The 18,128-nt window shown below is 30.9% G+C and overlaps 3 protein-coding genes across 4 annotated transcripts; 2 read left to right on the top strand and 1 right to left on the bottom strand.

Annotated features, from left to right (window-relative positions):
• Positions 1–3,495: 3,495 nt before the first annotated feature.
• On the bottom strand, positions 3,496–4,427 carry LOC123193571. Its single transcript, XM_044606608.1, has one exon. The coding sequence runs from the start codon at positions 4,321–4,323 to the stop codon at positions 3,658–3,660; it is 666 nt and encodes a 221-aa protein (XP_044462543.1). The 5' UTR covers positions 4,324–4,427; the 3' UTR covers positions 3,496–3,657.
• A 6,827-nt stretch (positions 4,428–11,254) lies between these two features.
• On the top strand, positions 11,255–13,642 carry LOC123192439 (WEB family protein At2g40480). Its single transcript, XM_044604991.1, has 2 exons — positions 11,255–11,560; positions 12,074–13,642. Exons 1-2 carry the CDS (start codon positions 11,306–11,308, stop codon positions 13,448–13,450), a joined length of 1,632 nt encoding a protein of 543 aa, XP_044460926.1. The 5' UTR covers positions 11,255–11,305; the 3' UTR covers positions 13,451–13,642.
• Positions 13,643–16,073: 2,431 nt separating this feature from the next.
• Positions 16,074–17,983, top strand: LOC123192497 (high mobility group B protein 7). Of its 2 annotated transcripts, none has more exons than XM_044605080.1 (6): positions 16,074–16,233; positions 16,340–16,498; positions 16,663–16,750; positions 16,864–16,896; positions 17,332–17,375; positions 17,687–17,983. In XM_044605080.1, exons 1-6 carry the CDS (start codon positions 16,157–16,159, stop codon positions 17,730–17,732), a joined length of 447 nt encoding a protein of 148 aa, XP_044461015.1. In that variant the 5' UTR covers positions 16,074–16,156; the 3' UTR covers positions 17,733–17,983. The 2 variants fall into 2 exon arrangements, with proteins under 2 accessions (XP_044461015.1, XP_044461014.1); XM_044605079.1 differs by having other exon boundaries at positions 16,864–16,950.
• Positions 17,984–18,128: the final 145 nt, after the last annotated feature.

Raw genomic sequence — 18,128 nt, 5'->3', positions numbered from 1 at the left:
ACATGTGCTCATATTAAAGACATCTCACCTACAATTTTTTTTCCTTAATATAATTATAGAAAGCATTACAATAAAAGGGTCTTCCAAAAAATTGTGTTGTGTCAATTTCCCAAATATTCGGTTGCTTCTATTGATTACCTGATTAGTGTTATATGGGATTATTAATTAATAATTAGCTTATTAACTGATGTTGTCGACTGGTTATCTCATCTTCCTTTTATCATATTTAACATAAATTAAGTTGTGATCATCAGTTATTCATTACAATAGCCACAGAGTAATTAATCCCAATGTCTTTCGATTTGTGCGCCACACATGCATGCTAGCTTAATCTTAATTTCTCCATTGAAGTACTCGATCAAGCTTCCAATATATAAAACCTGCATACAGTTACAATTAACATATAAAATTAATCACAGATTACACTAAATTTATATTAAGTTCTACAATGGGAGATGATTTTAGAAGAGAATCAAGAGGGTTTTGCTTGTGGTTTTTCAGGGTTATGTCAAAGTGGGTGATGAAAGGGAGGGAATTGGAGAGGAGAATGATAATATTAAAAGTAATATTATGTATACCAATTTTGAATATATAAATAAATATATGTTTATGTATCATCATAAAATTTGGTGTAATTTTATTTTTAATTCAAAATTAACCGATCATATAATGGTATAAATTATTCAAAGTGGATAGATATAGTTTTATTGTAATGTTAATATGGAGAGGGTTAAATTCATTAATTTATTAGAATAATTATGTATGTGTATATAATTCGCTTAGATTGTAAGAAAATGGCACCATCCAATCTTGTTTGACCCGTATCTTAAGGCTAACAAGTCGCCCCGTTGTCCTCTCATCAGCAACCTAACTTTCTATCTCTTTCATTCACTCTCTCTTTATTTTTTTACAGCACCCAAACCCAGAACCAACTGGAGTCCTCCATTAGCGTGTAACATGCATGCAGTCAAGAACTAAATTGACCTTCCAATAAAACCCTAAATAAACTATTAACCCTAAAAGGTGTTCAAAAGCAAAACTCCCCCACATTTTCAACTCTTTATACCAAACAAACATTCGTTCCAAATCTCTATAATTAGGTCAAAATATGCACATATGCTTGGTAGTCATATCAGAAAAAACCTGTAGCTGTAAATGATTATCAACTAATTTCACTGACCTAACTGTATTTATCAATACTGCGTTAACTTTTTGAATCTTTCTTACTGTCTTTCCCGTTTCTTCGCCTTGGGGTTGGTGTGATGGTGAGTGATCAGTTGAGTCAAATTTGGCACTAACTGTACAACTAAACTTGGCCACTGTTGTTGTTCGTTTTGATTATAGTTTTAATTAGGATTGCATTTACTTTGAGCAAAAAAATGTCTTGACTTTCCTACAATGCGAAAATTTGACTTTTCTGTATAACTAATTTCATTCAAACACACAATGTAATGAAAATATATTTATTATTTGTGTTAATATTGATCCCTGAAAGCCTTGTAAATATGTATGCATGAATCAGTCACCTTGAATCACGTCAAATGCTTTGGACTTTGATGATAGAGAACAATGAATGTAGACAGTGATTTAATTTTGACATGGGTGTGCCAATGATTCAGGCTCCGTCACCATTTAGTGCTTGTTATGAGCTTAGCAGCAATCAAAGAAAAAGTACATTAAATGCATTTTGTGTCAATGAAATTCATATAAAGTAATATTATACATATCTATTTTAATATATAAATAAATATATATTTATGTATGTCATCATATGATTAGATGTTATTTTATCTTTAATTCAAAATTATTCAATCATCTTATGATACACATAAAATATATATCTATTTATATACTCAAAATTTCTATAACTTATAGATCAAATAATCTATTATACAATGTAGAAATTATATCAATGTAAATCAATTTATGGGTGTTATGTTCAGTCTTTTGTGGGTGTAATTATTATTTTTCAAACTAATAAGAGGCATATTGAAATTTGAAAAATTTTAAAAACACTCTCAATTTTTTTAAACTTTCAAAAGCCTCTAAAAATTCATCAATACCTCTAACATTTTCAAAAATTATAAGAAAATTATGATTATCTTTCAATAACAAATCTATCTATACTTGTATTAGTAATTTTTTTATATAATATTAATTAAAATAAATATAAAAAATTATTTAATAAAATATTGGGATAAAATGTTGTTTAATTTTGGGATTTATTTAATAAAAAATTTAACAAATGAGAAAATGGTTTTTTCATCTTGAACCTCAACCCAAATGAAAAAATGATTTCTCAAAATTTTTTCTAAACTTAAACTGTAATTTTTAAATGATTTATACTAATTTTATGATTTTAACCAAATTAAATAGGCCCTTATAATCTACCTCAATCTGAGGCTTCGTATTTGTCCTCTGAAACTGCAACCTGTAGACTGTTGTGTACTATTGGGCTCAAATAACTTCAATATGATGAAAATGACCCAAGCCCACTGGTTTTGTCAACTTAATTAAAAATACTGTTTGTAGTTAAGAGGTAAAAGTCCCAACATTAAACCCCCACATGGAGTACGATATAGACATTTACTCCACAACACGAACAAATGTTAGCCAGCCATAGGATTGATGTGAATATTTGTGAAGTCGGTTGAAAAATCATTTATTGAAAAGATGCCTGGGACGAAGGAAATATGCACATTCATTTTTCTGAAATATAGTACACGTACAGATGAAGGCATTTACTAAATGGAACCCAGAAGAGAAAACTTTAATGCCTACACATGCTGAATGTATATAAAAAGCATGTTATCTTCTTGTGAGCTGTGAAGATATGATCAACTGGTTAATCTTCCCTTAACGAATTACTAATTCAGCGGGGGTCGTTGTATTAATTTAATGAATACACCCTAACAAGCACCAGACTCCATCGATCAAGATAATTACTTATAGACAATGTTAGATGTATAAATAATAACGTATTATCATATAATTAAATAATTAAAAATAAAAAAATATTTAATCACATTATAATATATAATTATTTATATATAAAAATTATATATATAATTTTATGGGTTGTCTATAAATAGAAACCAAAAAACTAAAAATATACAAATAAAAACTATTAAACATATTTTTAAAGCACTATTAGGTGTACTAACTTTGAGTATATAAATAAGTATATACTTATATATGTTATCAAGTGATTAAATTTTTTTTAATGTAAAATTATTCAATCATAAAATGATACATTTAAATATATATTTATTTGTGTACTCAAAGTGAGTATATATAGTTTTATTGTATACTTTTAAGTAAATAAATAAGTATACAAATCATATGTAATTAGAATATTTTAAATTAAATATAAAATAATATTCAATCACATAATAATACATTATTTATATATTTAAAAAATATTTATATATAGTATTATTTAAGAATATATTCAATTTAATTTCTTTGAAACTTATATTATTTCTTCTTAATTGATTGGTTTAACAATTTTCTCTAATATTACGGAAGTGTCAGGCAAACGTACATTTAAAAAATTATCATAAAATTTGAGTTGAAGTTTTCTATTCTAGTTCATACCAAAAAGAAAATTATTTAATACAATTAATACTTTTTTTCATATGATCTCTGTCTAATTAATCAAGCGGTACCTTGATGATTTGATCCATGGGTGCCTACAATGGAGAAGAAAGTATTCTTCATATTCACCACAGAGAGGAACCCTCGACCGCCATTAAAACTCTTAGCTTTAGCACCACCAAAACACAATGTACAAGTAGGGGGTCCACGGCCATGACCTGAAGCTTGATGATCCTCTTCGTCTTCCATGTTATAATGTACACGTGTTCTTGACGAAGATGACAAGCATCTTTTCTGAAACTTGGAGCTGATTGATCTTGAAGACGACCACGAGGAAGAAGAGGAAGACGAAGACGATGAAGCGCACGACCAAGAAGAAAATGAATTAGGTGACACGTGGCAATTCTTCTTGGTGAACCTCGAGGGGAAGATTGCGTTCAAAAGCTTTGGCTTGTGGGTATTTTTGTGAAGATTTTTTGAATTTGAGCTAGGCTTTGACAGATAAGAAGGCGGAGGAGTGAGCGGCGGGAGAGCGGTGTCTCTGCACTGATGTTTGGGAGTGCCGGGGCGAGACTCCCACATGAATGGCACAGAACCGGAGGCGCGGCCGTAGTAAACCCTGGAAGATGAGTTGGCCATGGAGGTTTCTTTGGACATAATACGGGAAAAAAACTTGTCGTTTTGTTTGAATTGGAGAGACTTGTCATGGCTACCTGCAGTCAGCATTTTGGAGGATCTGATGAAGGTTGTAGATCCGAAGATGAAGCAGGAGTACAGAATATAGAAGAAGACCGAGTGAATACTGTACTGATGCTTGTTCGGGGATTAATTTATTTATTAAAAAAATATTAAATTTAATCTTATAAATATGAATTTAAATGAATGAGTGGCTGCAATAATATGGTGGGAAATTAATAGGGTGGATGGGCTCATAACTTGTTGAATAAATTACCATTTCCCACCAAAGGTTTAGGAAAATCAAATGCCACTTCTTCAATTTCTAAACTACAAATTTTGACCCAAAACTTAATGCAATTAAACACATTTCCAAGACTCTTGACACAGTGTTAAAAGAAAGTAAATTATCATATTACCTTTAATTTTCTTACTTTTAAAATATATTAAAAGATAACCAATGAGTTGTCAGATTTGACAACTAAAATCACGTAAAAAAAAAAGTGTGACATTGTTAAATCATATAAGCTAAGATGTGACCTTATAGAATCCAATCAAATTACACTCTTTCGATATGAGTATAACTACTATCAAGTACTTATTAGATCACATATTGTTTACTATGATTTTAGTTTAAATGAACATTTTTATGTTTTATTTAGTTTGAAATTACGATTATAAGAGTTAAAATCACATTTATAAGATCACACTTTTTTTAATGTGACTTAGTTTTAATTGCACCTAAGGAGACGTGATTTTGACTGATTGCACTTGTCCTGATACAATTCGATTATATTGCATCTTTCTTGGTGGTCGATAGTTTATTTTTTTAATTTTTTTTAGTTATTTCAATACTTTTAAAAGAAGTTGGCATTTATTTTTTTATACCGTAAATTGATTTTTTAATAAAGTTAGGTGTTTTTATAACAATCTATAGTTTAGGAATTCAGTGTTGGAAATGTGTGGTTTTCGCAAACCTTGGATGGGATCATGGGATATTATAATTTAACCTAACATGTTTTAATTAAGAACTAACGCACTTTGGTCTCTCCCATTTCATTTAGCATAAATAATGTAACGTTTAATAGAATCTAAGGTGGCATTTGGTCGGAGTCTAACAAAATTGTTTCAGTAATATATTTTTTATTATTAATATTATATTATTTGTTTTATTAAGTAATAAAAGATTTTACTAATCTTATATTATTAATGATAATGTAATAGATAATATACTATCTCCACTTTAAATATTTAAAAATTATTAAAGTAATATTAATTTCATTTGTATTTATTAATTTTTAAGATAAAAATATCATCATTTTTAATTAATTTAACAAGTAATATAAATAAATTTTTTTTAAGATAATTTGAGGGTTTTTTTAAAACGACATTCAAACAATAGGTAACTGAAAAGGATCTAGATGTTACTTTTCATACTTGACTGGATCTAACTATCTTAGACTAAATATTAGGGACCAAGAAGGAGGTAAAATAATTCGCAAAAACAAAAAGGTGAATTAGAGGCGCCTATGAGTGAAATATGAAAAACAGTTGAGAAAGTGAAGAAATAGGCATAATAAATGAGAGCTTATTGTGGGGCATGAAAAGTAGTTTAATTTTTATGGTGAAATTAAAAATTAATGGACCCTGATGTATACATTTTACAAGAATGTATGTTTTCATTTCACATTGGAAATTAAGTATTACCTATAAAATACCATACACAACTTTATTTTGCTTTTTGAAATTGTGATGCTTATTAAAACCATGCAGAAATGGAATTAATTTTAACCTTTCATTGCTTATTATTATCACGAATATATTTTATTTTATTATTTAATAATATAATTTTTCATAAGATGTTCAGAGTAATAAAACTAACTCCCAACTAATGGATTTCGATTTAAATCTAACTAACTACTTTGTTTTCTTTTTTATGATATATCAAGATCAAATTGTTAATTTATCTGATTTAATGATAGATTTAGAGTTTATCTTATTTAATATAATTAATTTAATCTTAAAAAAAATCTAATTCAAATAAAATTCTTCATTATTAAAATTAAAAAAAAAAAAAAGAGAAAACTACCTTGCTTAAAACACACAATAGATGATTGAAATGTCAAAGCTTGACACAGAAATATTGTTCTTTATTGTTTGGACTCGACTAGGGCTGGATTCGAGCCGAGCCGAGCTCGGCTCGCAGCCAGCTCGGGCTCGGCTCGGCTTTTTAAGGGTCAGCTCGAGTTCGGCTCGAGCTCGACTCGAGCCGAATTCAACTCGGCTCGAGTTCGGCTCGTTTTCAGCTCGGCTCGGTAACGGCTCGGCTCGTTTATTATATCAAAACGACACCGTTTTGTATATATATATGGATCAAAACGACGCCGTTTTGTATAAAAAAATTTTTAAAAAAATATTCCGAGTCAACCCGAGCCAGCTCGGGCTCGGCTCGAGCTCGATCGAGCCGAGCTGAGCCCGGCTCGTTTCGGGCTGGATTCGAACCAAGCCGAGCCGAGCTCGAGCTCGAGCTGGCTCGGCTCGAATCCAGCCCTAGACTCGACCAAACCCTAAAATTGAATTTTGTGCTTCAAAATGAACCAAACTCATATGCAAAACAAAAGTGGATGGCTAAGTCAAGACCCCACTACTTTAAATTTAAAAAAAGACCAGAAGCGAATTTAATGCATGAAATAGCATTAAATTATGTGCTTACTTATTTATTATGTGGTACTACGAGTTGAAATTGCAAACCCTAGATTCAATTGAACATTACGAGGTGACCATGTCTGATTGCGGATTTTATGAAAGCTTGTCGCCTCGCCTCTACTAGGAAAATTTTTAATTTTTATGTGAGATTAATTACATTGATTTTAACGATAATAATAAAAAAATTTTAAAATGTTTTTTTAATAAAACAACATAAATAAAGAATAAATTTTAGATTATTATACTTTTAATTACAAGATATTTATTTACATGTCGATATTTGATAGTGTTGTTTATAAATCATGATGGTGATAGAATTAGCACGCCACAAAAAAGTATATGAGATTATTAATGTGGTTGGATTTGAAAACTTAGAGGCCATGTCTAAAATTCTTTTATGTGAATTTTGTTCTATAATACCAATATACAAAAGGCAGAGAGGAGGAAGAAGAGTTTTGGTTTTTAGTTTTTGTCTTTCTTGCGTAACAAATGAATAACTAGAGTATGTCGTAGTTGGGAACCTTTAAATTTTAAAGTTTCAACTCCTATTAATTTCTAATAACTATCGTAGAAAGTTTAATAAATTAATATACAGTTTGGTAAATTAATACAATATTGAGCTTAGGTCGGATCAACCAATCATGGGTAAACCAGGTCCAATATAATTTATACTAATGGAAGTTAAGATTTGTTAGATATATATTAATCAGGATCAACAAAAAATTACGGGTACCCAATTGCAGGTTCTATGCGTTTTGATGATGAAACCGATGCTTGTATCTTTTCTACAACATTGTTTGCACTTTTATGTATTGTATTCTTTTCTGTGAATTTTGTTCTGTAATACTAATATAGAGAAGCCAGAGAGGAGGGAAAAGAGTTTTGGTTTTTGGCTTTTGTCTTCCTTGCGTGACAAATGAATAGCTATAGTATGTTGTAGTTGGGAACCTTTAAATTTTGAAGTTTCAACTATTGCTAACTTTTAATAACTGTCATGGACAGTTTGATAAATTAATGTAATTTAAACATAAGCCAGGTCAATCACTCATGGGTGAATTAGAGCCAATAAGATTGCACATGTAATTGTTCAAGTAAAATACATAATTATGAGATCTAATGAATGTCATTCTGATGTCTATATGGTAAAAGAGTGATTGCAGATGTTATTGTGGTATCGATACGGTAAAAGAGTGGTCGTACTTAATTACAGTTGTTAAAATTGTGACAAATAGTTCCAAGATGAAATTGTCATTTAATGTTGGGGGAATGAGCGAGTCATGGCAAGTACAGTGTAATTGTAACACATTTCCTTAGACGGATACCCTAAAAAGGAAATATGCATATGTTTTTTTATATATACTGGCCAAAATAACATATTTTTATTCGATTCATATTGAAAATTTAGGTTTACAAATTTAACGAGTTAAACAAGTTTAAAATTCAATCTTTAACTTGAAAACATATTTAACTTTCATACTCAAATTCAAACTCGACTTTGATTAAATTGAGTTTATTTCAAATTCGTTTAAACTAAACTCATTACCAAACTTAAATATGCTCTATTTGTATCCAGCCTAAACACTACTCATACTTACTCCTACAATTTTAGAGTAGTGTAGATATCAAAATCACAATATAAATGTAAGAAGGAAATAAAGGGTCCCCTTCAATTTATGATTAGATCTATAGCTTTATAATTGAGACATGGTGGTTGAAAATCATAATAATAAATCATTATCATTTATAAGATATAATTCCATTTTCAGTAGAAATGAATGATACAAAAATCATATCAAAGATTAGCTGGGATTAGTGAGGTTGATTGACAACTAAGATATTTTGGTCAAGTAACTATAAGAGCAAATTACATTTTCCCACTCGAGGTTTGATTTAAAAACATTTTTTTTTGGCCTTAGTCGACATAAATAATACTTTTACACTTAGAATCAAACTTTATTAATGATAAAAACGTTAGAAAATGAAATTACCATTTTATCATTACTATTTCATTTTTAAAGTTATCATATAACCCCAAATTAAATAAATTTAAAAATAAACTCTTTAAATATTTAAATTACGTGAGAATCAACTTATTTTTCTTTCCTTTCACCTTCATCTTCTTATTCCTCTCTTTTTAATTGTAAGTCAAGAATGATGACAAATAAAGTAATAATTATATTAGTAGAAATATAAATAATAGTGTCAATAACGTATAATTATATATTTTGAGGTGGATTACAATTTTTAAAAATGTTAAGGGTGTTAATAAAATTTGTAGGGGTTCTCGAAAATTCAAAATAAAGTTGGAGTGCTTTGAATATTTTAAAATTTCAATATACCCTTTTAGTAATTTCAAAAATAATAATTACACCCCTAAAGAACTGCACATAAAACAACAAATTAGGGATGCTAATTTCATATACAAACTATTGGGGTCATAATAGAATTTTCATAATATATAGGTTTAATATGTAATTTTAGGGGTTTTACAATTTCAAAAAAAAAATTAAGGGTGCTTTTGAAATTTTTATTAATTCACTATCCTCTCTTTAGTAGGTTTAAAAACTAAACAAATCTTAACAAATTAAATGTGTAAATGTTATATTACAAACTATTAGTTTATAATAATATTTTCAAAATATATAGGAGTGAATAAGGTAATTTATGAAGGAGTGACACTACAGTTAGGGTTTTCAAAAGATTTCAATAATTGATTTGTGAGTTTCAAACATTTTCAAATATTAAATTATTATGTTTAAAATATGAATTTGATATGTAAATAAGTTATTTTTTTTAATTTTTTAAATCATTATATAGTAAAATGAGTATTTTATCTTTATACCAATAGTTTTTTTAACAAAGTTTAAATTTAAGTGGGAAAATATTATTTATATCAATTAAATATAGAAAAGTGTTTATAGGTCAAACCTTGAGTGGAAAAACGTAATTTACTCTTACTAGAATTATAAAGTTAGGAGAAAATGTTAATTAGTGTTCTAATTATGACTAGAAATAATGATGAGACAAAGGAATTTGATTTGGTGCACATGTACCCCAATTTCATCAAGGTAAATTTTGCCTTTGTGCTTTCATCAAGAAGCATGTAATTGTTTTGTTAATTTGACTTTGAGAACAACTAGATTATTGATATAATGAAATTTGGTAATGAAATTGCAAGCCAGTAATCATCCATACTCATTATTGCCATTCCAAACAATGTATTGTTGGTAAGAATTTTTTATCACCGATTGATTGACGTAATTCAAGAGTTTTGTGTAATATAAATTATGATAATAATATTGAAGATTTCGTTACTAATTCATAATATTCATTATGGTATAAACTATGATAAACATAAAGAGAATATTGCAAAAGTGATTTTTAATATGGTTTAACCTGATAATAAAAAAAATTTCTGATTCTCTCTTTTGTTTTATAGGACGAACAGAGGAAGTTATATCCAAATAATAGAATATGATTATTTTTTATTTAAATGTGATTATCTAGATTTACTTATTTTCTAGTTGAACTTTAGACATAATAATCACATTAACAACATAATCTTCTTAATTTGCTAGAACAAACAATTGATAGAGAAGAGATGCATTTTTAGTCATTATTATTGTAGTTAGCCGTTCATAATAGGGTACTATAGAAGTCATTCGTGATGATTCAGATAAGAAGAAGCTTATCTGAAAACAAATACAAGACTAAATACAAGTCATTTTAGCTGTTAACAAGTACAAGACAAGCCGCCGAGCCTATAACCTCTATACCCACACACACACACACACACGCACACACACATGCAGGGGTTAAAGATGAGTTACAAATGAGTTATACGTCGTCGTTTAGGGCATGATTTGACGTTCTAACTTTCACTAAAGTCAAGCACAACCGCAACTGCCGTTCCCAAAACCTTTACATAAAACCGTAATCAACGGCCAAAATCAGTGGACCAGTCAACCATATAAACAAAACCCAATCTCACATACATCCGCCACGTGTAAACATACAATTGGCAAAACTCTTGTTGACTTTGACCTCCACCACTTCATCCGCCTATCATTTGCCACAGCAGCATCATCCCCTACACCCGCCCACACAATCACAAATAAAAAGCGAATAAAAATTAAAAAGCTCACTCTGCCACCTTTTCTCCCTCCTGAAAACACTATCATAACGGAGAAGGTCCAGACACTCACTTTTAATCATGTCCCTCCCTTTCTAAAGTGGTAAAGCTAAATACAACACTCTTTAAAAGCAATTTCACTTGAACATTTCTCTCCTCAAGCTCAACAGACGTTTAAACTTTTTCTCACTGTGAATGGCTGAGAGAGCTTTCGACTTTGCAGCATGCGAACCCGTTCCAGGGACGCCCGGGATCCGGGAAGTCAGACCCGACTCTGGAGCTGACAGTTTCGTCTTTGCTTCCGAAGTGGGTGCTGCTGGAACGATAAGGAAAGTGGGTTTAAGAGCTGAGATTGACACTTCGCTGCCGTTCGGCTCCGTTAGAGAGGCTGTCACCCGGTTCGGTGGTAGCGAGTCCTGGCCACCGCTTTATAAGCTCGGAGAAGCATTTGTAAGTAATTGTATTAACAAAATTTTCACTTTACAGTTTATTTGCTAATCTGCTTTTGGTTTGAGTTCGTTAAAGTTAAACTCTTGTTTAAATGTGCATTGGAAAAATTCATAATTGATGCAGAAGATGTTGTTCACTGTACGAAAACGTTGATTGTCTTATGTGGCTTCATAAAGACATAAACGATTAAAACGACTTGTCGTCTCATTTGTGAGGGGAAAGACGACTGTCTTTATTAATTGTTTTAAATATGAAAGACGACTAGAGGAATAAAACGAGCACTATTATAATATATAACATGAGGGATTGTTGAATTGAGATATGTAATGTTATGTACTTGTCACATGACTCACATTTTGAGTATTTTTGCATCTGCCACATGTTTGAACAGTAGTTTAGATATGTTCTTTTTCTTTTTTTACTCTATTTGACTGTGACAAATGGAGACCCAAATCTCGATTCATCAAATTCTTGTCAAGTTATCTAACTGAATGGAGTGTGATAATTAAGCAGCAAGGTGTGGAGGAATTTGATATAAAGAAAGTGGAGGAGCAAGCGGCAGAGTTGGAGAAGGATCTGATTGTGAAAGAATTGGAGACTCTTGATGTCCTGGAAGAACTTGGAACAACAAAGAAGATTGTTGAAGAGTTGAAGCTGCAGCTACAGAAAGAAGCAATGAAATGTCTGGTGACCCCGGATGAACAATTTTCCCCTCCGGCTATTAAGGAAATTAGTAAAGAACATTGCAGAAATTCAAGCCCTTGTCCTGTTTCTTCTCCTGATTTAATCTTGATGGAGTTGAAGCAAGCGAAATTAAACCTTGGTAGAACAATAACTGATCTCGGGATGATTCAAAATTCTGTTGAATCTCTCAATAAGAGAATGAAGAAAGAGAAAATGTTGCTCGAAAAGACTCGGGAGAGGCTTACTTCAAAGTTTTCTGCAGAGGTTAAGAAAACTACCAATGTTTCAAAGGAGAGTTCTCAAATGAATTCACAAGGGGAGCAGTTTAAGATACTGGCTGAAGTTTCAAGAGCGATGTCGGCGAATGAGCAAAGCAAAGCTTGCATTAAGACAGCTGAAATGAGGTGGATTGCCGCTAAAAAGATGGAGGAAGCCGCTAAGGCTGCAGAAGCACTCGCTTTTGCAGAAATTAAAGCTCTATCGGGCGGTGACAACACTTCAGGATTTTTACTTCCAGAGCCTGAGAAATTTACTCCACCCTATGAAGATCCCCGCCAATCTCCCCTGCATAAAAAGAAAGTGTTACATACCATGTCGCAGCTTGATGAAGCTAACATTTCTAAATTTTCTATCCTGAAGATGATGGAGGATGCAGCCGCAGAAGTTAAACACTCTAAACAAGTCTTGGAAGAGGCATTCAGCCGAGTTGAAATCGCAAACAGAAAGCAACTCGCAGCCGGGGAGGCACTTCGAAGATGGGAACCGGATTATGACAAGAAGGGAGAAGGAATAATGTACAGTCCTCACAGGCTCAATATGTTCAGACCATGTGAGTATCAACAAGGTTCTTCTCCATTGAATGTAGTGAACAAGCCAAACTTTGCAATTGACGAAGAAAAGCCAGTTCTAAGGCCAACAGTTTCAATGCGGGACATACTCAGCAGGAAGCAGCAGGTCCATCAGGCGGAAGAATGTGTAGTAAGAAGGCAAACTGAAGGCCATAACGAGAGACAAAAAGTGGCTTTGAGTCAAATGCTTCAGGAATTGCGAGAGGATCTAACCTTTCCAAAGAAACCTGACATAAATGATTGTGATGATCAGCAAAAGCAGTTTTTTGCACAAAGAAGGAAGTTTGGGTTCATCCATATTTCCCTTCCATTAACAAAGCAAAGTAAGAAAAAAATGCAGCCTCTAAATGCTATATAATACACTATAATTTTAAAAAAAGTTGTGATTAAGGGTGATTTTCTATATGATGTTGTGTGATCTTGGTCGATCACAGCTTTATGGTTTGGTTTGTATTTTAATGTATTGTGTGTATTTTAGTGGTGAGAGGAAAGATTGTCTTCTTCCTCAGCTTTTCAGCCACGTTTAATTATATGTTGTGATTTGGGTGTATTCCCAGGGGTTTATTTGGTCTGTAAACCGATGCTGTTGAAAACTATTATAATTAACTGTTATGATAATTTTAAAAACAAAATCTTAAAATTCCTTAATTGTTTGCCCAACTAGATTTGATTGAATCACACTTTCTTTAATGTGATCCAATGACATATATAGATGAACTCTGTTCAAATGTTTTGGGAAGAAAATATTTTATTACTCTTCTACTTTTAATTTTACTTTTTTTTTTTTTTTTTTTTTTTACTATTCTAGTTTCAATCTTTTTTCTCTAACGGAATTGTGTTTGGGTGAGTATTGTTAGTCCAAGAATTCAATAGTTGAATAACTTATTGTTTGCCCAACTTTGTGTGGTAAATAATAATTTACTATTCATTGGATGATGGATCACTACAAGTGCTGAATGATTTTTTTTTTAAATATCCGAAAACACAAAAAAATAATCATTAATCTAAGTATGAAGTTTCAATACTTTCTGCTAAAATGATCATTTATAACTCCGTTAGTGTATCTTGATAGTATATCAATTCATTAGATGATTCTAAAACAAATTTAAACATCTAAACATTAACTTTATTTGCTTTCTGAAACACATATATAAACCTCATTTGCTGATCCCCATAGGATATATTATTGATGTCGTTGAGAAGTTTAATTAAAGAATCTTTAATCTAATGTGTAGAATACACTAGATGAATCACCACTTTAGAGTCAGATTCAATTTGAACATTTAAGGCTTCATGCTTTTTAACTACTTCAAGTCCTAGTTTAATAGCCCATAATTTAGATTCTATTACTGAATAAGTTTTCAAATTCGTGATGAATTTCCTAAGATAATTAGAGCTTACAGGTTTGAAAACTTCCCCGACTTCTGCAATATTAGTTACTCTCAACACAACAATGTTGACATTTAACTTTCAAGTCTCATCAACAGGAGGCAACCACTGAACATCCCCAGTAACAAAATCCTCAATCGATATTTTTTTTAGAGAATATTTTATAAGCATCTACAAAAGAAGTAACATAGCAAAAAATTAATATAAAATTGTTGTAAAATTATAAATTTTTTTGTAATAACATGTGCATTTCACGATCAACTTCGGGGCAATAGCAACATATGTATTTCATGCGCAAAAAGATGGCTAAGTTATATAAATCTCTTGTAAAATTATAAATTTTCGTGGGCAATATTGTCTTTGCATAGCTGACCTATGAGCTGTGAAATCAATTCAATCCGATAGAACTTCCCGTCGCTTCAATTACCTTGATTACTTCTCCTGCCAATTTATTATTTTCCTGTTTTAGTAAAGAAAATGAAATTAGCTTTACGTCACTCAATCTCACTCTTTAAATTACCAAAAAATACCCTCTAAAGGACAACTGACTACGACTGTAAACCCATCAAAACACGCAACCTGTCACTTTACGGGCATTTTCGACATTAAAGAAAAAGAGGATGCTCTCGCCGGTTGCTCGGCCTTTATACGTGGCAGCCTCTGGTTTGTCTGTCACGGTTTTTCATTATTTTAATTGATTGTGCGCCATTCACTTTACCCACTTTTGCGTTACCGCCAGAAACTTTTTTCATCATTAAATTATATTCATAATATCAATTGTCACGCGCGAAACAAATGTTACGGCGCATATTAGCATTATCATTTTCTAGTTAACTTATGAGAGAATACGTAATGTAAGGTAGATTTAATGACCCTGACTTGTTATTATGGAAAATAATAATTACTAAAACCATTAAAAATTAAGAATATAAACAAAAGTTTTTGACAATTTTAACTGTTTTATTTGATAATTATAGAAAAAATTAATTAGAATAAATATAATTTTATATATCGTAATTATCAATATTTTATTATACACAATATGTACTTTATAATATGAGATAATATATATTCAAAATGATACGTTTTATGAGATAAATTGAATTAATTTAATACAATAAATGTATTATATCATATAATATATATTATCATCAATATGTTTTTTAAAGAAAATGATAATATTATGAAAATGTATGTAAAAAATTTTAAATTTTTGATAATATTTGTAATATTTTTTAAAATGATGATATGTTAATTATATTTTTTATTATTTTATTTTTGAAAAAACTTAATATATGATACAATATTCAATACACGATATAAAAAATTAAATTTTTAATTCTCAATTTGACTACTTTAATATATATATATATAAATATAAAATTCTCCTCAAACCATAGTTAATTTCATTGTTAAATGAATTTATATTTAAAATCGTAAAAATAATTGATACTTATAATTAAATAATTATAGAATATTACATTTGTATGTTCTAATACAATTATATTCGAATTTTTTATATTTAAACATATTTAAAGAATAATTAGTCTTAAATAACAAGCGCAAGTTAGCAAGAAAATGGCCAACCTCATCTTCTTCTTATTCTCGTTAATAAATTAAAACCCTTTTTAAGCACAAGTTAAAAAGATCCATGGCTTCAAAAGTATCTCCATAAATGGTGAACCCAGCAAGGACCCGCAAAAGAGTCCGCGCATTGCCTCGAGCTCCTGATGGTAGCGCTTTTCAAAAGTGGTAAAACACTCTTTACTCTAAATACCCCATTGACACAATGCTTAAAATCGAGTTTATTCTTAGTTATAGATTTTTTTTGGTGCGATTGTTTTTTGATATGTTGCAGCCAGAGTTGTGAAGTTTTGGTTCCGATTGCATTGGCTGATATGCACGAGTGTGAAAGGAAGAAGGAAGTTAAAAGATTCAGGGGCGTTTGTGAGAAACCAGCTGTTTTGAAACGGGGCTCTGGCGATCACCAAGTTCGATCGCCTTTCCGGTTCTTCATGTAAGTTCTCTAATTCGTTAAGTTCATTTATTAGATTTCTTTAGATAGTTAGAATATAGTTAGAATGTGTTGTGTGTGTGCGTGCGCGCGCAAACATTTATTTATGAATTATTATTTGACATTTTGGAATGAACAAATTTATGTTGTATTTGTGGGTTGTTTAGGGAAAGCTTTGTCAAGATGTACGAGAACGGAAACTGGATTGATATTGATCGAAAAGGGTTTGAGGCTTGGAAGAGTATGTCCATGGAGGTAACAGTTAAAAGAAAATTCTTTTGGGTTTGAGCCAATCGTCATGTGCTAATACTTAGTACTTTGTCTTTCTATTTTATTGTACTCATAGGCTTTTGATTTTTTCTTTAAAGGAGAAACGACCGTATGTCACTCAAGCTCAAAAGGTGATTGCAGCTAATTTGAGGGCTATGGTTGAAGAGGTTAACAATATGCTAATGGTAATTGGAAATCTGGGTTTTGGAGATGTGAATTATGAGTTAAAAACATCATTGCCATATATTCTAGATTGCTGTTGTATTGATGTTTATATCATGCATGTCTTGTTCTCTCAAGCTTCATCTTTACACATGTGGATATATATATATATATATATTTCTTGTTTTACACCTTTCTTTGATATTGCCATTATTGAGTTTCCCTCTGTCTTTATAGTTCTTGATTTTTTAACAGGTTGAGTGTTTAGTTCTTTGCTCTTCTCTATGTTCCAACTAAACCAATTTTCTTATATCTCTATTGTCTGCTGGATGAGAAATTTTGCATTTTTTCCTTTCCAATTTAACATTTCTTGTAGTGAAATAACGAGATGCTTGTTTCTTAAGGTGGATGATGAAGCAGATTCTGCCACGGTTGGGATGTTGATGAGGTTTGTACCTTTGTTTGAGTTTCATAAACATTTACATTTGCTGGCAAATTCCATGATTTTCCCTTAGCCTACATGTGATTTCCTGTTTGTCTCTTGCTTACAGTTCTATGAGTACTAACATATTCGCATGGCTTAAGATTCAAAAGCTTAAACACTTATGAGTGATATGTTTTTTTCACCCTGTGCATTTTTCATATCTGACTTTAAATTGTTCATATTCTTGAAAGATTTAAAGCCAGTTGACCTTGCAAATCCACATAACTGAATGCCATGTTAATAACTAATTACTGGAACATCCCTTGATGAAACAGAGAAACTGTTGAATCATGGATTTTTGAGAGCTCTGATTCTGAATGAGGTTAATGCTTTTGCTCAAGGGTTCCCTCTGTTGGCAAAGGTAAAGGCAAGTCTTTTGTTGGCTATTGTATAGTAGTGGTAGGAATTTAGGATCCATTCAAGCGAAATTAAATATTTATTGTAAATTGGAGGATCTGTTTTGTCCATGTTTTGTATTGTTCCTCCGCATAGATTAGCCTAGTGTTTCCTGATCCTCTTGGTTGTTAAAAGAAGATTGCTTGCAGTAATAGATTTCACCTTTATCAGTGTAATTGCCAAAAGAAAAGTTGGCATCGTTTTCAGTGCTCATTTATCTTCAGTAACTTGCTTCAAATTCATTTTTTCCATGGATAGTCTCCTAATCTTGTTAAGGCTTGTTTGTGTCAGCAGCATCAGTATTCATGTTTTTGGATAAAT

Source organism: Mangifera indica, chromosome 12 (assembly GCF_011075055.1).
Source record: "Mangifera indica cultivar Alphonso chromosome 12, CATAS_Mindica_2.1, whole genome shotgun sequence".
Taxonomy (NCBI): Eukaryota; Viridiplantae; Streptophyta; class Magnoliopsida; order Sapindales; family Anacardiaceae; genus Mangifera; species Mangifera indica.
Note: the sequence above shows the minus strand (reverse complement) of the source record. Positions and strands in the feature narration are given on the sequence as shown.

Excerpts from the sequence above, each read along its gene's own strand:
- LOC123193571 (XM_044606608.1), bottom strand. The coding sequence starts at position 4,323 with ATGCTGACTGCAGGTAGCCATGACAAGTCTCTCCAATTCAAACAAAAC.
- LOC123192439 (XM_044604991.1), top strand. The coding sequence starts at position 11,306 with ATGGCTGAGAGAGCTTTCGACTTTGCAGCATGCGAACCCGTTCCAGGG. Across the intron at positions 11,561-12,073 it reads ATAAGCTCGGAGAAGCATTT|CAAGGTGTGGAGGAATTTGA; the intron begins GTAAGTAATTGT and ends ATAATTAAGCAG.
- LOC123192497 (XM_044605079.1), top strand. The coding sequence starts at position 16,157 with ATGGTGAACCCAGCAAGGACCCGCAAAAGAGTCCGCGCATTGCCTCGA. Across the intron at positions 16,499-16,662 it reads TCGCCTTTCCGGTTCTTCAT|GGAAAGCTTTGTCAAGATGT; the intron begins GTAAGTTCTCTA and ends TGGGTTGTTTAG. Across the intron at positions 16,951-17,331 it reads AGGTTAACAATATGCTAATG|GTGGATGATGAAGCAGATTC; the intron begins GTAATTGGAAAT and ends TTGTTTCTTAAG.